Source organism: Trypanosoma brucei, chromosome 10 (genome assembly GCF_000002445.2).
Source record: "Trypanosoma brucei brucei TREU927 chromosome 10, whole genome shotgun sequence".
In the NCBI taxonomy this organism is placed as follows: domain Eukaryota; phylum Euglenozoa; class Kinetoplastea; order Trypanosomatida; family Trypanosomatidae; genus Trypanosoma; species Trypanosoma brucei.
Genome location: NC_007283.1, coordinates 1,155,710 through 1,176,784, shown reverse-complemented (window position 1 = coordinate 1,176,784; position 21,075 = coordinate 1,155,710). Strand labels below are relative to the sequence as shown.

Genomic DNA, 21,075 nt, shown 5'->3' with positions numbered 1-21,075 from the left:
GCGAAGGTCACTAAGAGATCCAGATAAAATCAAAGTGTGGGGTAGCTACTTCCTCAAAACCCTTTACGTTTTTGTCGCAACCGCTGCTTCCATGACGGTTGCTAGCCGATCGTCATCTCTCCGAGGAAAAATCGGTTGCTTTGTTACCTCAAAGACACAACTGTTCACATCTGTGTTGCCACTCTTCTTTTCTCATCTTTGTTGTTTTCCAGCACTTGGGTTGCAGTGCCAAGTTGTTCTGTTCGATATATGTTTGTTAGTGACAACGATGATTATCTCCCCGAGCCACAGGCCCCAGGAGATCATCATATGCACGAGGAGCGCTTACGCCGGCTTGAAGAGAACTTCGCACTACTCCTTAACCAGCGGTCTGTAGGGAATGCGTCGGGGCCAAAGGAAAGTACTCCCAAAGCGAGAGTAACCGCTGTGGCTGCAGATGTACAGGCTGCGGATGAGCGTTCACTGAAACTAACATACGAACTGCGTGAACTTGTGCCGCATCTCTCTCCAGGGTTCGATTGCTGTTCGGCCGATGCGCTCCTGTTGCTCTCAGCCATACGAAATGGTTCTCACGGCCGTGGATGTGAGTCATGGGAGGACCGTCTAGCAGTAGTAAAGGCGGAGAAGCGGTCGCTTCATCACCAGTTGGAGAAAAAGGCTCAGGAGTGTGAAGAGCTAAAGAATGCTGTAGCGGAAATGAAGCAGAGGCTTAAGGCGGAACGTCAGGAAGCTCTTTCATCAGTCAATGTCTTGTCACAAAGGCGAGAGCAGGTTAGAAAGCAGCTACTGTTAGAAGAGTCACGTTCGCAGAAATTACAGGTGCGCAATGGTCAGTTAGAGTCAGAGTTGGAACGTCTCAAAGACATGCTTCACTCTTGCATGCGTCGTTAAGTCGCAGTAGATGTTATATTACTAAACAGTGTATGAAACGGGGGAAGGGGACGGTGGATTTTTTTGTATCATAAAACAAAGGAAAAAAGAAGTGTTTATAGGGTTCGTGTTGATTCCTTTCAACAAGACCGAACATCAGCGGTGTGACACATGCATTTTGGCGTGTAGGCGCTCTCTTCTCCCCTTCTTTTTTTTTTGCCTGCGGTTTGTGTGGAGGAGATTTTTGTTTCTGTCGACCATCGCATATGCACGAGTTATCTTGGCAGACATGTGCTTACACCTTCCCAGTATGCATTTGTCGCCATTCGTCACGTGTTAATTATTCAGTAATTTTGTCATCTCCCTTCTCTCCCTGGAATCCCTCTCTCACACTCTCGATGTTTCCTTTTTGTTTAACTTATTTCCTCACCTCACCTCCCCTTTGTTCTCTTGCGTTCGTTGTACGTTTAACCCCTTCGGGGCGTTCCCTCCTTTACATGTGGTGACGATTACCCTCTAATTTTCTTTAACCTTACCGATACCTGTGGAAGAACCACGTAAACTGATGCCGCTTCAGTACGACATCATCACTAAAGGAACTGGCCCTTGTCCGAAAGCAGGTGATTCCGTCACGGTGCGTGCCGCCGGTTTCTTCCCTGATGGGCGCATATTTTGGCCGGCAAAAGGCGGGACCGAATCCTTTTCATTCCGCGTGGGTCTTGGACATGTAATTCGGGGTTGGGACGAGGCTGTGCTTCAAATGCCTTTGGGAGAGAAGGCGAAGATTGCCATGACAAGCGAATACGCCTACGGGACGAAAGGTTTTCCTGAGTGGGGTATCGAGCCCGGCGCATCGCTAGTGTTCGAAATGGAACTCGTCGCAATTAACTGATACCAGCGAAGGTATTTTTAGTGGTGTAGGAAGGTGGATGATAAAGGTTTCTTTTGAAGGGGAGAAAGACAGAACTCTATTGTTGTAAAATAAGGGACCAGGAGAATGGGAACAGGGCGGATGTGCTAGCGGATGTAAAAGATAATTGTACTACACCAGTTTATTCCACGTATTTTTTACCTTTCCTGTAGTTCATCGGGGTTTCTTGTACTCAGAAGTGCCAAAAGAGGAGGAGAATAGCAAAACAGAAGAGCGGAAGGAAATTTTTGTTTAGGTAAAAGCAGTACAATACAAGGAAGTAGAACAATGACGGTGAAGTATTCCATTATTGTTCCAGCCTACAAGGAGTGTGGGAACCTTGAGCCACTTACAAAGCAGGTGTTTGATGCCCTGGCTGACGATGGTTTTTCCAAGAATGAAGTGGAAATGGTAATTGTAGACGATAACTCCAGAGACGGTTCTGTTGAAGTTGTGGAGAAAGTCCGAAATGAAGGCTACGGTGTGCGTATCGAAGTGAGGACGAACGACCGGGGGTTGAGCAGTGCAGTAATTCATGGCATTTCCGCATCCAAGGGAAGCTTCATTCTCGTAATGGATGCGGACCTTCAGCACCCACCAAAAACAGTACCCCGTTTGCTGAGGGCACTTGAAAAACCTGGTGTTGAGTTCGTTTGTGGAACTCGTTACGGAGCCGGTGTTGAAATTGACAAGGACTGGCCGTTGCACCGTCGCTTCATATCGTGGGGTGCGCGACTCCTGGCGAGGCCACTTACACCACTGAGTGATCCCATGTCGGGTTTTTTTGGTCTTCGCGTCGATGTTTTTCAACGCGGTCGAGAAGTTGTGAACCCTATTGGGTACAAAATCGCACTAGAGCTATTTGTTAAGTGTGCTGTTCGTAAATATGAGGAAGTTGGATTTAACTTTGCTGCGCGCACTGTAGGCGAGAGTAAGTTAACAGGTAAGGTGATCGTCAATTATTTAGAGCACCTGAAGCTCCTCTACTTTTACGTGTATGGCACCGCGCTCACGGTTCTACTTGTGCTGTTGCCGCTTATTTTTTACTGTTTTTACATTCTTCTTTAGCACACACCTTTCCCTTGCTTAGTTTGTTGTAAAGAGATTGTTACTCTGTGGTACCAGTGGGGAGAAAAGAGAAACCCCTGGGGCGTACTCCTACCCACATCTCAATAAACCTTCTGTTGCCTCTAACCGCACTCCACGTGGATATATTTGTGCGCGAAAACAGTTGCTGTTTTTCCGTGCTTTTTATTTTATTTTTCAACACATAAGCACGAATATCCACGCTGCGTGCGCTGGCTTGTGTTTACACTGTGCGTTGAGTAGTGCAGCACTTGCCCATACACGTATACGTGTGTCTGTTCCCTTCTTCCTCCGTTTAGCCGCCTAAATTCTCACTACTGTAGCTCCTTTTTTTTTTTGGTTGCATGCAAACAGAAGCCCTGCAACACAGGATGAGCAAGGCAGATCTTGTTGCAGTGTTCTGCGACAAAGGGTGCGAAACAGCGATGACTGCGCAACTCATTCCGTTGGCAAGGTTCCCATTTAAATTGTTTCCCGTCTGCAACGGCCCTTCCATGTACCGTGCCGTGCGGGAAATTTACGCATCCCGGAACTTGTACCGTTGTGCATTGAACCTCTGTACCGGAACAGCGGAGGACGAAGAGTTGGCGAGCCCTCAAGTTCTCTCCTCTCTCTTTGAGCATTTCGATATTTTGTATGGCGGATGTCGTTACGCAACGTTGAGACAACCATTAGATGTTCTCTTCATGATGGCCTTCTACGCTGGCCTCCCGTTACCACGGTCTACTGTCGTTAAGGCGGACACGCAAACCGATTATCTTGAGCTCCGTCTTCCCGTAAAACTGCGGAATGCAAATCCTCTTCAAAGTCGTTTTGAAACCGTTGTTGAGAAGAAATCAGCCTTGCTTCGTATGGTACGTCAAGGCATTCAATCACATGGCAAACTGATCGCCTGGGAGGTGAGCCCTGTAAAGGATATGGGGCTGGAGGTCCTTGTATGGGGCGCTGGGAGTTTTGCAGTGGCAACGGAACCCCCCAGGCAGCAAGATGATGCCTTCATAAAAAAGTGGAAGCCTTCTATAGAAAAATGGGCCGCCGCATTTTCAAAAGACGTGCTGAACCGCAGCGGTTTCGCGCGGCTGCGCTTTAATTCAAGCACAACTTCGGAAAAACTTGTTTTAGAGGACATAGATGTTGGATGCTCTTTATTAGGTCTCTGCACGCAGCTTTCAATTGTGGCCTCGCAGGAAGGATTGTTAGACGAGTGTGTGCGGGAGTGCGAGCGCGCCCCGCTGGCACCTGTCGCTGAGGTATGCTTCGGTGGCGAAAATAAGGGTTATTATCTTCGTGCATCGAGGGATGTTCCGAAGGGCGGGCTCGTTTTCGAAGATGAGGAAAGAAGCTTTTCTATCGTCACGCGGCCTTTTGTTGAGAAGACCTGGGATGAGGAGAAGAAGAAACTGTTCAGAGAATATGCATGGCCCATTGATGCAGATGGACACGTCTACGTCACCTGGGATAGTGACCCAAATTGTTGGCGACCCATAAATCATTCCTGTGAACCAAATTGTATTTTTGATGAGAACCATTCACTAAACGTAATCGCGGCCCGGGACATTGCAAAAGGGGATGAACTGACAATGGATTACTGCACCTTCTGCGATAATACCATGAAACCCTTTTCGTGTTTCTGCGGTTCTGCTTACTGTCGCGAGATTATTGTCCCCAATGAGGAGTCTCTACGAGCGTACGGTACCCACGCGTGGCATCGCAAGGTTCCTGCGCCACACCTAAATGATCTTTGAGGTACTTGCAGCTTGTAAAGCATTGAAGACATTAAAGAATAAAGGGGAGAATACGAAACAATAGGTTTAAAGTGTTCTCAGCCTCGTGTGGGTTGGCAGAGCTACTAAAGGAGGAGACCGGGGAAGGGAAGTTGTGTTCGCCGCAGAGTGGGTTGCATTTTTACAAATCACCCGCGACCTATCGTCATTGTTGGGGTGTTTTCTGCGTTCCCTGCATTTCAGGCGAAATCCATAGAGTGGGCGTTTTCAAACAAAGAACGAGGGTTGGCAAACGATGCGGCTGGTAGAGGCAAAAGTACATTAAGGCATTGTGACGAGGACGTGAGTATTCAGTAGACGATTTCTGAGAAGTTCTTTGCTACCAGGGTGCCTCAACGGCCATACTCATCGTTAGTGTTGTGCCAAGGCCGTTCCATTTCCACCGAAGGAGCGGATTCGTGCATACACGTATGGCGAAGTGTGTAATTGTGCTTGTGCATGCGTAAAACGGAATGAGAGGTTTATATATCTACCATGATTTGGACTTAGTGATCCTTTTTTTTTTGGTTAGCTAGAGCTTATAACTTCCGCTGCACTCTCTCCTGTACCGATTTATCAGCAATATGACTGTCTTGTTGCTTCTGCTGTTTGGTTTCAGTTTGTTTCTAACCAAGGTGCAGGGAGTTGTGCACAGCATGCTTGCACACAAACCTGTTTTTCACGTTGTGAGGCACGGTACGCATGCCCGGTGGTGATACACAGAACAATTTAATGAAAACGGAACATATATGCGTACATTTTTTTGTTTGTGAAATGTATATCGGGTTTGGGTATCCATGAAGTTGGACTTATTATTGATGACAACAATCAAACGCTCTCTTTCCTCTTTGTAGTGTCCGTATCATTATACCTTCGTCGAATTTCTCTTCCTTGGACCAAGATAGTGCAGATACTGGGGACCGTAATCGGCAACGGAAACCCAACGGGTTGTGTCAGTTCCTTTTCTTCTTACCATTACCGTCTTCACTACCTCAGGCTTTGAGGCCTGTTTGGGGGAGAGAAGGAGAGGGGAGAAGGGTCATACAACATACATGGTGATGCGTTGGGGATTTTTTTCGGTGAATCGAAACCTACCATGTATATTTCTTGGGGCGTTTATCGGATATAACGTTGACGTCTGCTGCTCAGTAAAGGGCAGGTCAATGTATCCAACACTAATACCCGGTGATTACGTGTTGTTCATTCCATCTTTTGTGCATTTACTTGCAAGGGAACTGACGAAGATGCAGTTGGTGCGGGAGGGAGATATTGTTGTTATGCAAATTTCACCGGAGTTAAGAGTTTGCAAACGGGTCGTTCGAACCACCAGCGATGCTTCGGTCGTGCAGTACTGGAACAACTTACAGTTCACGGTACCGGCGCTGGTGCTGGGGGGTGAGCCTTCGGAAAACTCAGGAGGAGAGGAAGAAACTGGCGCACATAGTGACAACAGTTCTAGGTCACACGAATGGGACACATGCCTCGAACGTGCTGGAAACAAGTCAGCGCTTTGGCTCTGGCTCGAGGGTGATAATCCTCTAGAGAGTTTTGACTCACGTCATACCGGCGCCATGCCCGTTGAATGTCTCCGTGGCCGTGTGCTGTTGAAAATATGGCCCTCCCTTACACGTCTTCCTTCAACTGCTCCGAAAGGGGGAGCGGGTGAGGGACCATAAGAATGCTGATATTGGAAACCAGAATTGGGGAACACTTCACTGAGGGCATAATCAAAAGTTTCCGTCTACTGTCACGTGAATGTGGCTTACAGTTTATTCGGTTTCTATCGTGTTGTACTCTTTTGGTCTTCTTTTTCTCCCCTTACTTCTTCTGGAGCTTCAAGGCGGCATTTTGTATCACGTCCACACAGCAGGCGTTCCATGGTTGGGAAGGTTGAAGTAATCCCGAATGAAGATATTGTAGTCGGCGTGAAAAACGAAATTCTGCGCGTGTATCCCTTCTGGAAGGCACTTGTAGAGCTTCGCGCCGTGTGTAAGAGAAAACCTGCCCTTGTGTCGTGCAATGTTCGCCTCCTGGACCGTGAGCCCTGTGAGATATTTTCTGGTGTTGATGTTGTGTGGATGCGGTCTGATATCGTTGTTTCCACCAGAAGAACTGGGACGCCCGGCACCGTTGATATACAAGGAGGAGTCCAGTGTGACGAAGAGGTGTTTGGCTTCGGGTCCATGCACTTTGTCCACCGAGACGCTCATATCACCGGCGATGACGGAAGTTACAACCTCCAATCGGTCGTGTTTTTCCAGCGACAGGAGCAAATGCAATGTGTGGCAGGTTATATGTTGCATTTCGCCTTTCTCACGCACGGAATGATGCAACGGTGCGGAGTCCATGAAGATGAAGGAAGCGGCCGTGCGAGCTTTCCCTCTGCCACAACAAAGGTGCTAATTCTTGGAATGGGTGGCAATAGTATGGAATTTGGTCTCCGCCACATCCTGGGAGTAAAGGCCCACATTAGCATCGTGGAAATTGAGCCTGCCGTGGTCCGAACGTGCCGCAGAAATAACCTGCTTGATGGCAATCCGAACACGCACATTCATGTTAAAACGGTAGAGGAAGCTCTCCTGGACTGCCCGGATGACTTCAACTTTATTTTTATGGATGTTTTTGAACCCAAGACGGGTAAAATGGTTAACTCACACAAACTCATAGAGAAAGCATTCGCAAAGTTAGCTCCCGAAGGCTTGCTCGTCATGAATGAGCATTGCATACCCACAGCTTCTAAATTAAGAGAGTTGTTTAGACACATCGGTACAAAGTGTTTGCAGTATATCAACGTTAAAGGTTGGAATGAGAGTGTTATAACTGCATCAAAGATGGGAGAGACCAGAAGCGAAAGCACAAAGCTATATAGTAAGGCGCTTGCAGAGAGCGTACTTCACTCATACAACGCTGCTTTCCCGGGGTGGATGCCCACGTACACATGGATCGAGCGAACACGGGGCTACACTATAAAAAACGGAGATGAAAAACTATTCGTGCGACAGTGGGTCACATAAAGGGGTAGATACTGCTAAAACACACCGAACATGAGAAGAAAAACATCACAAACAACCGTGGCTCCACCTCATGACAACAACATTGATAAACGACACTGTAAAGTACACGACATCAGTAGATAACTATATAAAACAAATTCCTTGCTCAATAACATTGTGGAGCGTCTGTTAAACAACCTGTTAGTTGGCAACGGGTGACATGAGCCGTCCGCTTCGCTCGCTGCCTACCGCTCCCCCGCCTGCGTGCGTACATCCTTCTTCCCGTCTTCCCTTTTGTCGTTCCCCCAACCATTCGTAACTCACGTAGAACATACACTTGTTTAAAGCTATCCAAGATGGTCAACTTCACCGTTGATGAGGTCCGTGCCCTCATGGACTACCCCGAACAGATCCGTAATATGTCCGTGATCGCGCACGTCGACCACGGCAAGTCCACTCTGTCCGACTCGCTTGTCGGTGCCGCTGGTATCATTAAGATGGAGGACGCCGGTGACAAACGTATCATGGACACTCGTGCGGACGAAATTGCCCGTGGTATCACAATCAAGTCGACTGCCATCTCGATGCATTACCATGTACCTCCCGAGATTATCAGTGACCTTCCCGATGACCGCCGCGACTTCTTGATCAATCTTATTGACTCACCCGGGCACGTTGATTTCAGTTCCGAGGTTACTGCTGCACTCCGTGTGACCGATGGTGCCCTAGTGGTCGTTGATTGTGTGGAGGGTGTGTGCGTGCAAACGGAAACGGTGCTTCGCCAGGCTCTGACTGAGCGTATTCGCCCCGTAGTCTTCATCAACAAGGTGGATCGTGCTATTCTGGAGCTACAGCTGGACCCCGAAGAGGCATACCAGGGCTTCGTGAAGACACTGCAAAACGTGAACGTTGTGATCGCCACCTACAATGACCCCGTCATGGGTGACGTGCAGGTGTACCCCGAGAAGGGTACAGTCGCCATTGGTTCCGGCCTGCAGGCTTGGGCCTTCTCTGTCACCCGCTTTGCGAAGATGTACGCATCCAAGTTCGGTGTTGATGAGTCCAAGATGTGTGAGCGACTATGGGGTGATAACTTCTTTGACGCGAAGAACAAGAAATGGATCAAGAGTGAGACAAACGCCGCAGGTGAGCGTGTACGTCGCGCGTTCTGCCAGTTCTGCTTGGACCCCATCTACCAGATCTTCGATGCAGTAATGACAGAGAAGGCTGAGAAGGTGGAGAAGATGCTCAAGTCACTCAACATTAACCTGACAACCGAGGAGCGCGAGCAGGTTCCCAAGAAGTTACTGAAATCTATCATGATGAAGTTCCTTCCTGCTGCCGAGACACTGCTGCAGATGATCGTAGCGCACCTGCCTTCACCCAAGAAGGCACAGAGCTACCGTGCTGAGATGCTCTACTCCGGTGAGTCTAACCCAGATGAGAAATACTACATGGGTATCAAGAACTGCGACCCGAATGCACCGCTGATGCTGTACATTAGCAAGATGGTACCGACCGCCGATCGTGGCCGCTTCTTTGCGTTCGGTCGTATCTTCTCTGGTAAGGTTCGATGCGGTCAGAAGGTGCGTATCATGGGTAACAACTACATCCATGGTAAGAAGCAAGATCTGTACGAGGACAAGCCGGTGCAGCGTACGGTGCTGATGATGGGTCGCTACCAGGAGGCCGTGGAGGACATGCCGTGCGGTAACGTTGTTGGTCTCGTGGGAGTGGACAAGTACATTGTGAAGTCTGCCACCATCACTGACGATGGTGAATCCCCGCACCCGCTTCGTGACATGAAATACTCCGTCTCACCTGTCGTCCGTGTTGCTGTGGAGGCCAAGAACCCGTCGGACCTTCCCAAGTTGGTGGAAGGGCTGAAGCGCCTTGCAAAATCCGATCCCCTTGTTGTGTGTTCGATTGAGGAAAGCGGTGAGCACATTGTTGCTGGTGCTGGTGAGCTGCACTTGGAGATTTGCCTCAAGGATCTTCAGGAAGATTTTATGAACGGCGCACCGCTAAAGATCTCAGAACCTGTGGTGTCGTTCCGTGAAACTGTGACGGATGTGTCGTCGATACAATGTCTCTCCAAGTCTGCTAACAAACACAATCGTCTATTCTGCCGCGGCGCGCCGCTGACGGAGGAGCTGTGCGTTGAGATTGAGGATGGCGCAAATGCCGGCTCCGAGGCGGACCCCAAGACTCGTGCCCGCTTCCTTGCGGACAAGTTCGAATGGGATGTGGCTGAGGCGCGTAAGATCTGGTGCTACGGTCCCGACAATCGCGGACCCAACGTGGTTGTGGACGTGACGAAGGGTGTGCAGAACATGATGGAAATGAAAGATTCGTTCGTTGCGGCCTGGCAATGGGCGACACGTGAGGGTGTGCTCTGTGACGAGAACATGCGTGGTGTGAGGATCAACGTGGAGGACGTGACGATGCACGCTGATGCCATCCATCGTGGTGGCGGTCAGATCATCCCCACTGCCCGCCGTGTGTTCTATGCCTGCTGCCTGACTGCTACGCCGCGGTTGATGGAGCCGATGTTCCAGGTTGACATTCAGACTGTGGAGCACGCCATGGGAGGCATCTACGGTGTACTGACACGCCGCCGTGGTGTGATTATCGGCGAGGAGAACCGCCCAGGCACACCCATCTACAACGTTCGTGCATACCTCCCAGTCGCCGAGTCGTTCGGTTTCACCGCTGACCTTCGTGCCGGAACCGGAGGCCAGGCATTCCCGCAGTGTGTGTTTGACCACTGGCAGCAGTACCCTGGTGACCCGCTTGACCCCAAGTCACAGGCAAACACTCTGGTGCTGAGCATTCGCCAACGCAAGGGCCTCAAACCAGACATTCCGGGCCTCGACACCTTCCTGGACAAGCTATAGCATACCAGGACAATGTGCATAGGTGTTACTGTTTGGGCGGGAGGGCGATTTAAGCGCACACCAACGTAAGCGGGGTAATCAATAGCACTGTTTTCTAACGTAAAAAAACCGAATGGAGAAAGTGGCCAAAAATTAGGGCATATATGAAAAGTAAAGGTAATGGAAGTATAAAGGTGCAATCGAAGGGAGTAAGGGGTGCTAAGGAGAGTGCTTCCCTCGACGTACGGGCAAAGTTGCGGGAAATTGGAAGTCCTGCACCAATACAAATAAAGTAAGTAAATATATTCAGATAATCTAAAATACAGAATGGACAGAGAGATAGATCAAGTCAAAGACAGAGGAAAGAAATCATTACTCCCGAACATAAAGGACGTATATGTTGTTCCCATGGTCAGATGCATCACTGCAACAACGCCTCGATGACAGTTTCTGGAGGAATTGTGGAGCGTCTGTTAAACAACCTGTTAGTTGGCAACGGGTGACATGAGCCGTCCGCTTCGCTCGCTGCCTACCGCTCCCCCGCCTGCGTGCGTACATCCTTCTTCCCGTCTTCCCTTTTGTCGTTCCCCCAACCATTCGTAACTCACGTAGAACATACACTTGTTTAAAGCTATCCAAGATGGTCAACTTCACCGTTGATGAGGTCCGTGCCCTCATGGACTACCCCGAACAGATCCGTAATATGTCCGTGATCGCGCACGTCGACCACGGCAAGTCCACTCTGTCCGACTCGCTTGTCGGTGCCGCTGGTATCATTAAGATGGAGGACGCCGGTGACAAACGTATCATGGACACTCGTGCGGACGAAATTGCCCGTGGTATCACAATCAAGTCGACTGCCATCTCGATGCATTACCATGTACCTCCCGAGATTATCAGTGACCTTCCCGATGACCGCCGTGACTTCTTGATCAATCTTATTGACTCACCCGGGCACGTTGATTTCAGTTCCGAGGTTACTGCTGCACTCCGTGTGACCGATGGTGCCCTAGTGGTCGTTGATTGTGTGGAGGGTGTGTGCGTGCAAACGGAAACGGTGCTTCGCCAGGCTCTGACTGAGCGTATTCGCCCCGTAGTCTTCATCAACAAGGTGGATCGTGCTATTCTGGAGCTACAGCTGGACCCCGAAGAGGCATACCAGGGCTTCGTGAAGACACTGCAAAACGTGAACGTTGTGATCGCCACCTACAATGACCCCGTCATGGGTGACGTGCAGGTGTACCCCGAGAAGGGTACAGTCGCCATTGGTTCCGGCCTGCAGGCTTGGGCCTTCTCTGTCACCCGCTTTGCGAAGATGTACGCATCCAAGTTCGGTGTTGATGAGTCCAAGATGTGTGAGCGACTATGGGGTGATAACTTCTTTGACGCGAAGAACAAGAAATGGATCAAGAGTGAGACAAACGCCGCAGGTGAGCGTGTACGTCGCGCGTTCTGCCAGTTCTGCTTGGACCCCATCTACCAGATCTTCGATGCAGTAATGACAGAGAAGGCTGAGAAGGTGGAGAAGATGCTCAAGTCACTCAACATTAACCTGACAACCGAGGAGCGCGAGCAGGTTCCCAAGAAGTTACTGAAATCTATCATGATGAAGTTCCTTCCTGCTGCCGAGACACTGCTGCAGATGATCGTAGCGCACCTGCCTTCACCCAAGAAGGCACAGAGCTACCGTGCTGAGATGCTCTACTCCGGTGAGTCTAACCCAGATGAGAAATACTACATGGGTATCAAGAACTGCGACCCGAATGCACCGCTGATGCTGTACATTAGCAAGATGGTACCGACCGCCGATCGTGGCCGCTTCTTTGCGTTCGGTCGTATCTTCTCTGGTAAGGTTCGATGCGGTCAGAAGGTGCGTATCATGGGTAACAACTACATCCATGGTAAGAAGCAAGATCTGTACGAGGACAAGCCGGTGCAGCGTACGGTGCTGATGATGGGTCGCTACCAGGAGGCCGTGGAGGACATGCCGTGCGGTAACGTTGTTGGTCTCGTGGGAGTGGACAAGTACATTGTGAAGTCTGCCACCATCACTGACGATGGTGAATCCCCGCACCCGCTTCGTGACATGAAATACTCCGTCTCACCTGTCGTCCGTGTTGCTGTGGAGGCCAAGAACCCGTCGGACCTTCCCAAGTTGGTGGAAGGGCTGAAGCGCCTTGCAAAATCCGATCCCCTTGTTGTGTGTTCGATTGAGGAAAGCGGTGAGCACATTGTTGCTGGTGCTGGTGAGCTGCACTTGGAGATTTGCCTCAAGGATCTTCAGGAAGATTTTATGAACGGCGCACCGCTAAAGATCTCAGAACCTGTGGTGTCGTTCCGTGAAACTGTGACGGATGTGTCGTCGATACAATGTCTCTCCAAGTCTGCTAACAAACACAATCGTCTATTCTGCCGCGGCGCGCCGCTGACGGAGGAGCTGTGCGTTGAGATTGAGGATGGCGCAAATGCCGGCTCCGAGGCGGACCCCAAGACTCGTGCCCGCTTCCTTGCGGACAAGTTCGAATGGGATGTGGCTGAGGCGCGTAAGATCTGGTGCTACGGTCCCGACAATCGCGGACCCAACGTGGTTGTGGACGTGACGAAGGGTGTGCAGAACATGATGGAAATGAAAGATTCGTTCGTTGCGGCCTGGCAATGGGCGACACGTGAGGGTGTGCTCTGTGACGAGAACATGCGTGGTGTGAGGATCAACGTGGAGGACGTGACGATGCACGCTGATGCCATCCATCGTGGTGGCGGTCAGATCATCCCCACTGCCCGCCGTGTGTTCTATGCCTGCTGCCTGACTGCTACGCCGCGGTTGATGGAGCCGATGTTCCAGGTTGACATTCAGACTGTGGAGCACGCCATGGGAGGCATCTACGGTGTACTGACACGCCGCCGTGGTGTGATTATCGGCGAGGAGAACCGCCCAGGCACACCCATCTACAACGTTCGTGCATACCTCCCAGTCGCCGAGTCGTTCGGTTTCACCGCTGACCTTCGTGCCGGAACCGGAGGCCAGGCATTCCCGCAGTGTGTGTTTGACCACTGGCAGCAGTACCCTGGTGACCCGCTTGACCCCAAGTCACAGGCAAACACTCTGGTGCTGAGCATTCGCCAACGCAAGGGCCTCAAACCAGACATTCCGGGCCTCGACACCTTCCTGGACAAGCTATAGGCGGTATAATTAGTTTTTCGTTTTACTCGTAACTGCGTCAGTAAAACCTCTTTTTTAATGCGGTGTTGGGGAAAGGGGTTGGTAGTTACTATTTGGGTTTTAAGAAATAAACTAGGATTGTAGTAAACTTAAACATGATCATGAGATAATTGAGAATACTAAGTAAAGTTTCTGATATATATTTTTGATTTGATGTTGTTTGTGTTGTCTGTAAATTTTTTTGTACCGTGGTAGGTAAGTACTAAATTCTTGTGTTTCTGTTTTTCACATTTTTTCTTGTAGATTAGACTGGTACTAATTGCTAGTGGAACTGCAGTGAGTGGTGAATGGGTAGCACACCTCATTATTCTAGGGTTGTGGATGCACCAGAGGCTCTTAACGTAGTTACCGGTCGCAGTATATATTACGGTATGCGTCCGTGGCGCTGTGATGATCGTTTTCAGGACTTCATGGGTTCATTTTTGCGTCTTGACTCCCCGGTTAATCAATTTCAGCTTGCGAAGCTGCTGTGGAGGTGTGCTCGCTCTAAAAGCGGTGAGGAGCCGCTTGATGATTACAGGTGGTTGGGGAGGAAGGAGGTTATGTTTTACGTTGAGCGTTATGGTAGCGGCATGATGAGGACGGGTATTTTCGAGAGGTACCCGTACAATCAGAACGAGCTGCAGAGAGTGATGGAGGAGGACGGGCTGAGGATGCGCGTGTGGCGACATCAACGTGAGTTGGAGATGGAGTCCAAACAAGGGAAGGTTGACGATCTCCTTCGCACTAACGTGATGAATACCGTTAAGAAGCCTTGAAGTGCCTGATTCTTCACTACTCGTGTCTATCTTTGTCATTTTGCGTGAAAGGGCTGCAAGACCTTTTTTTAAAATTTGCTGTCGTTGCTGCTTCTGCCGGTGTCCATTGGGCTGTGACGGCTTTGGACGTAGCGTAGCCATACGCAAAATGCCACAAAAGTTGTATTTGTCCCTGTAGTATCGTTCCCTGTACACTCCCGTTTCCTCACCTTTATTACGACACAGTTTTAGAAATTTGAAATGGAGAGTCAGTGGAACGGTTATGAGGAGAGCACTTTACTTGGTTGTGGCGTGTATCCGTTGCGCCGTACCTCACTGGACACTCCCAACGGTCCTTCGCGACCCATGAGTGAGGTGATAGATCCCATCGAGGGGGAGGGGGAACCACAAGACATAGTTGACGAAGCGCTGTACTTTCTAAAAACACATTTGGTTAGACGCGCGTTTCCCATCAGGGGAGCGGGAGATCGCGTTATCTTATACCTCACGTGGTACCTTCACGAATGCATCAAAAGTTTGGTTGGTCTTAATCGTAATGAGGCTCAGAAGGCAATGCTTAACCGCGCCGTGGAGGGCGTCGTTGCTCCCGTGGATGAAGGGTTCGTGTTCAGCCGCTTTTTTTCACCAGGAGATGACTCTGAGCAAGATAGATGGAAATCGTATGCCACGCAGCTTCGTGTAGAGGCGGGAAGTCGGCTCGTTGAAAAAATCTTCCTGTTTCCTGAGGAAGATGGAACGGGGAACAAATTTTGGATGGCGTTCGCGAAGCGGCCGTTTTTGCTTGGTGGGTAACGTTGGTGGCGCTTGGGTCGCACCACATATCATTCGCGTAGTGGTCTGCGCACATCACTTCTTTATTTCCCCCTTCTCATTCCTCCATGGGCGTATATGTAAGTTCGGCACTTTTTCACTGTTTACTGGCTGTTCACAACCTTTTCGTGAGCAATACCGGAAATTAAGAGAAAAGGAGAATGATGAATGCAAGCTGGAGGGGATGGGTGGTGCTGTCTCTCTTCGTCACGGTTGTGGGTGTTTGTAGTTGGAGGACTGTGAAGGCCTCTTCGGTTGCAGCCGTTTCAGACAGGAGCGTTTTCTACGGAAAAATGAAAGGGAATTGGAGTGTTTTTTGGCTTTCCGGTAACCAGCCGCAGCGTACGGGTTTCGTGTTGGAGGTATCGAGCGAGGAAGTACTGTTACGGCGTGAGGTCTTGCAAAGTGTTTTGTCGAATGCCGTCATGTCAGTCGTCAGTTTCTTCTCTATTTTTACGAACGAGGCGGATCAATCTGTTCAGTGTGTTCCTACTGAGTGGTCACTGACATTACCGGATTCACTGAGGATGAAAATAACGGTCGACGGCCTTCGCCTCTCCAACTGCACCGACGCGAAGTTGATCCCGCTGCTACAGGAACGCGGGGAGACGAAGCTTGGTGGCTTGCTAAGAGAACCGCAACCGTTGCATATCCCTGCTGATGATAGTGGATGCGCAAGGGCACCGTTCAATTTGCAAGGATATTGGATTGAGGGTATGAAAAGTGACAGATTCCTCATAGTGTTTCTGCTCGCTGGGAAAACGAGTAACTGCAGTGCTATTTTTAGGATCAACAGAGCTGAAGGGGAGGACTCCGAGTCGCCGGTTCCATTGGTTATAATGTTAATGGTCTTTGCATTTCTGAAGTTTGGCTACCGTTTCGTCATGAAGGGTGACAGTCACAAGCAACGGAGATCAGCTTCACGCGCGTTCGTGCCGGCTCTTACGGATCAAAGGCGCCGTGAGTTACTACAGCAGAAGGATGAAATCATTCAGAAGATGATGTTGGAGGATGGGAAGCGGTAGCCGACTTGCAATGCGGTTTGCCGTGTCGATGATTGTTGGAGTTGTTGTTAATGACATGTTGTTTTGTGTGGTTCTGTAAGTGTGTGGAACCGTACGTGCGTGTGCATTCGTACGTAGGTGTGACTATATACACGTATATGAGCGGGTGCGTGTATTCGCTCTGTAACATTTTTTGTCAAAGGTGTTCTTGCGTTGCAGGGGATGCTTTTGAGTGCCCTTCTTTACTTTGCATGTATGGATGAAATTGTAATACTGCTAGTGAGTATGCTCGTAAACACGTCTCTTTTGTTACCTATGTGTGAATAGCGCAAGTAGGAGTGGGGTGTGAGATTATATGACTCAGTCAACGATCCCTTTGCAAAGTAACATCAAAATTAGTGATCGACTCGAGGAGAATTCGATTGACTTCTGTCGTTTTGTCGGACCATTTAATCGAGCAGATGAGTACGCTTTTACCGCCCCTCCCTGGTGCCAGAGGGAAGGCAGCGAGAATGTGCCTGGAAGTAGTTTAAGTACTTCTGTGAGCGCAGTGTTTGTCCTGGTGAGCTCCCCCCCGAACTGCGGTCTGGTGGCGCGGTTCTTCTGCACGAAACTCCTTCACTATCTTCTTTGGTGTTATAAGGACGCTGCTTTTTTTCTTGCCGGCCCCTCGCCGCGGGATTTTAACGTCTATCGACATGAAGATGATGCTGCTGCGTGGAGGAAATGCATGGAAACGTGTTTGGCAAAATCGCTCGAGCACGTCGAGTCAGCTCGAAAGCGCGGTACCTTAACGGAACCGGTGGTAATAGTCCTAGCGGACTGCGAGTCACAGGCGGCATACGATACAGTGCACAAAATGCTTGGGAGCATGGAAAACCTTTTCGTGCGCCATATCTGGTTTGGGGATAGTTGGAGGGAAAGCAATCCAGTGGATTGCAGCTATATTAACGTATGTTTAAGGCAACCCGCTTACCGTCTGACTAAGTGCCGTGGAAGTAGCACCTGTGCAAAAATAACGAGTTACCTCAACAGTTGCCTTCCGACGCTCCACCATATTCATCTTCACGAGCCTCTGTCCGGATCCCCCGAGGAGACACTGCGGTCGGGGTGTCCGCTCTTCTTTACACGGCATGGGCAGTCGGAGTACAATTTGGAGGATCGCCTCGGTGGAGACCCGGACATTACGCCTCTGGGTGTGGACGATGCGCTGACGTTGGCGGAGTTTTTTCGCGATCAGGTGGTGCGGAACCCCCGGCTCTTTGCGACAAGAGATTCGATATGGGATGAAACGGAGGGATTTGAGGTTTGGTGTAGCCAGTTGAAGCGTACGAGGCACACAGCGCAACCTTCAGCCGACGTTCTCACGAATGGAAACTTAAAGGCATTTAAAATGCTAAACGAGATTCACGCCGGTGTGTGTGAAGACATGACAGCCAACGAGGTAAAGGAGCAGTACCCGAGTATCCAGTTTTTCCGTCACACAGATAAGGCTGGGTTCCGTTACCCCAACGGCGAATCTTACCACGATCTGAAACGCCGGCTGGTACCTATCCTGTATGACCTTAATGCTACACGCAAAGGAATATTAGTTGTTGCTCACCAAGCCGTGTTGCGAGCGATACTTTCATTCTTTGGAGGCCCGCCGGTAGAGGAGGCGGTTCACAAGCCCTGTGCCCATCGGGCCGTATGGTGTTGTACGTACAACAGGTTGGGGGAGCCACGTTTATCGACCATTACGTTGCGGCCCCGCTTGCAGTCATCCACCGAGGCGAGCACCTCCGTCGGGTGAATAAAAGGCGGCAGCAGTCCATTTTTTTTTTTCTGCTGCGGCGGATGCCTGCCTCATCACCCGTCTTTCGTATATTCATATCGGTACACGCATATGTATGTGGATGTGTGTGCCTTTGTGTGCTTTCCTTTGAGAGGGAAAGCAAGACAGCACTGTTCTCCTTTCCTTGATTTTTAACACCTTTGATCCCCCTTCTCAGCTGCTTTGTTCCCACATTACACCACTAGTGCTAATTGACCCCCTTTTGTGAAATTGTCCAAAATGCACGCGTGTATACACGTCAGCAGGGCAGATCCTCGCTGGGGTTGCATCTGTATTTTTACCACTACAGATTTTTGCTTGGCGTTTTTTTTCTTTGGTATTGTTTTGTTGCGTTACTGCTCATCTCTTTCGGGGTCTGCGTGGGGGAAGACGACATAGTGCCGATGACTGACCGAAATGGGGAACACGACGTAAGTACACGTGACTGTCAAAGTGATTCTGAGCACTCTGACAGTGAAAAGAGGAAGTACTACATAAGTCAATCTCTGTTTGAATCGCTACAGGCGAAGGGTTTCAGTGAAAACGCAATTAAAAAGTCTATAGTAGCGGGTTGTGTGGATGAAGGTACCTGCACACAGTGGATAACAATGCACGAGGATCATCCCGAGCTCAATACACCTCTGGAGGAGGGGGTGGAGGTTGTGGTAAGGGTGAAAAGGGTGCTGACTGAAGCGGAACGGGAGGCAAAGGTGCAGGAACTTCGCGGGAAAGCACGAGCCAAGATGGAGGAGGAAAAGAGACAGGCCCTGGAGGATGAGCGCAAACGAGTTTCCATGGGCAGAAAGGCTATCGAGGTGAAGGAAGAACTTGATAAGATCCGAAGGGAAGCGGAGCTTGAAGCCGTTCGGAAGCAGAAGCAACAGGACCTCGCCGCCCGCCGCCGGGTCAGGATACAAATTCTCACGGACAAGTTTATTCGCGAGGGTTCCATGCCTGAGGAGGCAAGACGGAAAGCGGAGGAGGAAATTGAAGAAGAGGCACGTAAAAAGCGTGAACAGGCGTTAGCTCAGGTGGACATGGAGCAGTGGCAACATGGCACGTCGCAAACGGGAACTGCCCCTACGGTATGGAACCTTCAGAGCTTGGCGGCACCGCCTCCTGTATCATTGGATGAGGTGTTCACCAACGAGCCTCCCATGGCTGCCTCTTCCCTTCCGGAACTCGCCGCTGCAGTAGCAAATTTTAATGACGCCGTCACGGCACAACAATGCTTAAAGATGCTTCGAACAATTTTAACGAATATTCGTGACAACCCGTTCGACACATCAAAACGGTTGCTAAAAACATCTACGAATGCTTTCTGCACCAAGTTGGCTCCTGTACGGCCGGCTCTCCAATTGCTTCGTGTTTGTGGATTTCGACTCGGTGTTGATTTTGGCGGAAATGAAGTGATCACTGCCACCACAATGGTGGTTCGTGTTGTTAATCGCGCACTCGCAGCGCTATCCAGTTATCCGTGACCGTCTTGGATTGGAACCTCTTTAGTTGCCTTTCATATAGTTTCGTCGAACTCCCGTTTTCTTGATTCTAGTTTCACCTCACGTGCGAATGAGGCGCAACCTTGGGGTAACATTAAAAGCGGCACCAGGAAAGAAAGTGAATTTTGAAGACGAAGACGAGGAGGAGGAGGAATCAGATAAAGGGGGAGAGAAGCGCATATTGCAGAAGCACTGAAGGTAAGGACACAAGGTCAGCAGGAAAAGAAAGTTAGGTGAAGAGGAAACTGCTCTCCCTGAGAGCAGGTGAGTGGAAGGTAACAAATCAAAGAAAAGGCGGGCAGCAGGGTTGTTCTGCTTTCCTCCTTTCGTGTTTGTGCTGCGTATATGCGTGTTTCTTTTAAAGTTTTCAAGCGGATGAAGATGTATTTGTTGATATTGTATGAATTTTGCTGTATCGTTTCATTCATCTTTTTTTCTATGAACTGCCGTAAAAGGGGTGAAAGCGTAACCTTAATGGAGAGCCTACGGACTGCAGCTTCATACGACCAAGTCGTAAAGAAGCGCGCTGGAGATATGAAAAGCAAAGAAACGCCATTTCGTTTCTTCAGTAACTACGTGAAAAAGTGCCTTATTCAGTGTGCACTGGACCATATTAAGGTAACAACGGGAAGGCGCGATGCTATCGTGCTTGACTTGGCCAGCGGAAGGGGCGGTGATCTGGGAAAATGGCTGCATTGCCAAAGTCCTGAGCTCAGTTTTGCGACGGCAAAGTTGCCGCGTGAGCGTCTAACAAAAGCCGCGTATGTGGAGTGTTACGATGTGTCGCCAGAATGTATTGCCGAGGCGGAAAGCCGATACAAAAAAATTGCTCCGGACACCGTGTGTCGTTGCTCATTTACTGTTAAGGATTGCTTTAGTGAGGATTTTCTCCTTCGCGAATTACCCCTTACTCAGCATTTTGGAAAATTTGACATTGTTTCCATCCAGTTCGCGTTTCACTATGCTTGTGATACGCTCGAACGTATTGACATGTTATTGGGAGCAATTGCCAGAGCTTTGGCCCCTGAAGGTGTATTCATTGCAACAACTGTCGATGAAGAAGTTCTGGCGAAGCGTGTTGCGGCGAACCGGATGGAGAGCAAAGGCTTGTTTTCTATCCACTTCGATTCTGAGCCTCAGTTTGAATACGACAGACTAGTGGTCGGAACGAGATATCGTTTCAATCTCGATGGGTTTGTAGACTGTGATGAGTATGTTGTCCCACTCGACTATGTCCGCGATTGTGCGAAACAGCACGGTCTGGAGGAGATGGTGAAGTTCTCCAAACACTTTGGCTCATTCTATGAGACTTATAAGGACGACCCCTCCAAAAATAAGGAGCGCTATTTGGTCGGAGGTGAAATGGAACTGGCCACACTGTACCGCTCGTTGTGCTTCCGGAAAGCCAGCTGAGGAGTACTTATCTCCCCGTTTTCTTCCTGTGGCGGCACTTGCCTACTTAAGGTTGTCAAC

The 21,075-nt window shown here is 49.8% G+C and overlaps 14 protein-coding genes across 14 annotated transcripts; all 14 read left to right on the top strand.

Moving 5' to 3' along the window:
• Window positions 1–249: 249 nt before the first annotated feature.
• On the top strand, window positions 250–891 carry Tb10.70.2580 (hypothetical protein, conserved; the record flags this gene model as incomplete). The annotated part of the gene is made up of 1 exon (XM_817617.1): window positions 250–891. The coding sequence occupies one exon, from the start codon at window positions 250–252 to the stop codon at window positions 889–891; it is 642 nt and encodes a 213-aa protein (XP_822710.1).
• Window positions 892–1,435: 544 nt separating this feature from the next.
• On the top strand, window positions 1,436–1,762 carry Tb10.70.2600 (peptidyl-prolyl cis-trans isomerase, putative; the record flags this gene model as incomplete). The annotated part of the gene is made up of 1 exon (XM_817616.1): window positions 1,436–1,762. One exon carries the CDS (start codon window positions 1,436–1,438, stop codon window positions 1,760–1,762), a length of 327 nt encoding a protein of 108 aa, XP_822709.1.
• A 306-nt stretch (window positions 1,763–2,068) lies between these two features.
• Window positions 2,069–2,848, top strand: Tb10.70.2610 (dolichyl-phosphate beta-D-mannosyltransferase precursor, putative; the record flags this gene model as incomplete). Its single annotated transcript, XM_817615.1, has 1 exon — window positions 2,069–2,848. The coding sequence occupies one exon, from the start codon at window positions 2,069–2,071 to the stop codon at window positions 2,846–2,848; it is 780 nt and encodes a 259-aa protein (XP_822708.1).
• Window positions 2,849–3,210: 362 nt separating this feature from the next.
• Tb10.70.2620 (hypothetical protein, conserved) lies at window positions 3,211–4,611 on the top strand (the record flags this gene model as incomplete). Its single annotated transcript, XM_817614.1, has 1 exon — window positions 3,211–4,611. One exon carries the CDS (start codon window positions 3,211–3,213, stop codon window positions 4,609–4,611), a length of 1,401 nt encoding a protein of 466 aa, XP_822707.1.
• A 1,070-nt stretch (window positions 4,612–5,681) lies between these two features.
• Tb10.70.2630 (mitochondrial inner membrane signal peptidase, putative) lies at window positions 5,682–6,305 on the top strand (the record flags this gene model as incomplete). The annotated part of the gene is made up of 1 exon (XM_817613.1): window positions 5,682–6,305. The coding sequence occupies one exon, from the start codon at window positions 5,682–5,684 to the stop codon at window positions 6,303–6,305; it is 624 nt and encodes a 207-aa protein (XP_822706.1).
• Window positions 6,306–6,506: 201 nt separating this feature from the next.
• Window positions 6,507–7,643, top strand: Tb10.70.2640 (hypothetical protein, conserved; the record flags this gene model as incomplete). The annotated part of the gene is made up of 1 exon (XM_817612.1): window positions 6,507–7,643. The coding sequence occupies one exon, from the start codon at window positions 6,507–6,509 to the stop codon at window positions 7,641–7,643; it is 1,137 nt and encodes a 378-aa protein (XP_822705.1).
• Window positions 7,644–7,978: 335 nt separating this feature from the next.
• Window positions 7,979–10,519, top strand: Tb10.70.2650 (elongation factor 2; the record flags this gene model as incomplete). The annotated part of the gene is made up of 1 exon (XM_817611.1): window positions 7,979–10,519. The coding sequence occupies one exon, from the start codon at window positions 7,979–7,981 to the stop codon at window positions 10,517–10,519; it is 2,541 nt and encodes an 846-aa protein (XP_822704.1).
• Window positions 10,520–11,138: 619 nt separating this feature from the next.
• Window positions 11,139–13,679, top strand: Tb10.70.2660 (elongation factor 2; the record flags this gene model as incomplete). The annotated part of the gene is made up of 1 exon (XM_817610.1): window positions 11,139–13,679. One exon carries the CDS (start codon window positions 11,139–11,141, stop codon window positions 13,677–13,679), a length of 2,541 nt encoding a protein of 846 aa, XP_822703.1.
• A 326-nt stretch (window positions 13,680–14,005) lies between these two features.
• On the top strand, window positions 14,006–14,476 carry Tb10.70.2670 (hypothetical protein, conserved; the record flags this gene model as incomplete). Its single annotated transcript, XM_817609.1, has 1 exon — window positions 14,006–14,476. The coding sequence occupies one exon, from the start codon at window positions 14,006–14,008 to the stop codon at window positions 14,474–14,476; it is 471 nt and encodes a 156-aa protein (XP_822702.1).
• A 240-nt stretch (window positions 14,477–14,716) lies between these two features.
• Tb10.70.2680 (ARP2/3 complex subunit, putative) lies at window positions 14,717–15,268 on the top strand (the record flags this gene model as incomplete). Its single annotated transcript, XM_817608.1, has 1 exon — window positions 14,717–15,268. The coding sequence occupies one exon, from the start codon at window positions 14,717–14,719 to the stop codon at window positions 15,266–15,268; it is 552 nt and encodes a 183-aa protein (XP_822701.1).
• A 179-nt stretch (window positions 15,269–15,447) lies between these two features.
• Window positions 15,448–16,311, top strand: Tb10.70.2690 (hypothetical protein, conserved; the record flags this gene model as incomplete). Its single annotated transcript, XM_817607.1, has 1 exon — window positions 15,448–16,311. One exon carries the CDS (start codon window positions 15,448–15,450, stop codon window positions 16,309–16,311), a length of 864 nt encoding a protein of 287 aa, XP_822700.1.
• A 334-nt stretch (window positions 16,312–16,645) lies between these two features.
• Window positions 16,646–18,082, top strand: Tb10.70.2700 (fructose-6-phosphate2-kinase, putative; the record flags this gene model as incomplete). The annotated part of the gene is made up of 1 exon (XM_817606.1): window positions 16,646–18,082. The coding sequence occupies one exon, from the start codon at window positions 16,646–16,648 to the stop codon at window positions 18,080–18,082; it is 1,437 nt and encodes a 478-aa protein (XP_822699.1).
• Window positions 18,083–18,507: 425 nt separating this feature from the next.
• On the top strand, window positions 18,508–19,584 carry Tb10.70.2710 (hypothetical protein, conserved; the record flags this gene model as incomplete). The annotated part of the gene is made up of 1 exon (XM_817605.1): window positions 18,508–19,584. One exon carries the CDS (start codon window positions 18,508–18,510, stop codon window positions 19,582–19,584), a length of 1,077 nt encoding a protein of 358 aa, XP_822698.1.
• Window positions 19,585–20,040: 456 nt separating this feature from the next.
• On the top strand, window positions 20,041–21,015 carry Tb10.70.2720 (mRNA capping methyltransferase, putative; the record flags this gene model as incomplete). The annotated part of the gene is made up of 1 exon (XM_817604.1): window positions 20,041–21,015. One exon carries the CDS (start codon window positions 20,041–20,043, stop codon window positions 21,013–21,015), a length of 975 nt encoding a protein of 324 aa, XP_822697.1.
• Window positions 21,016–21,075: the final 60 nt, after the last annotated feature.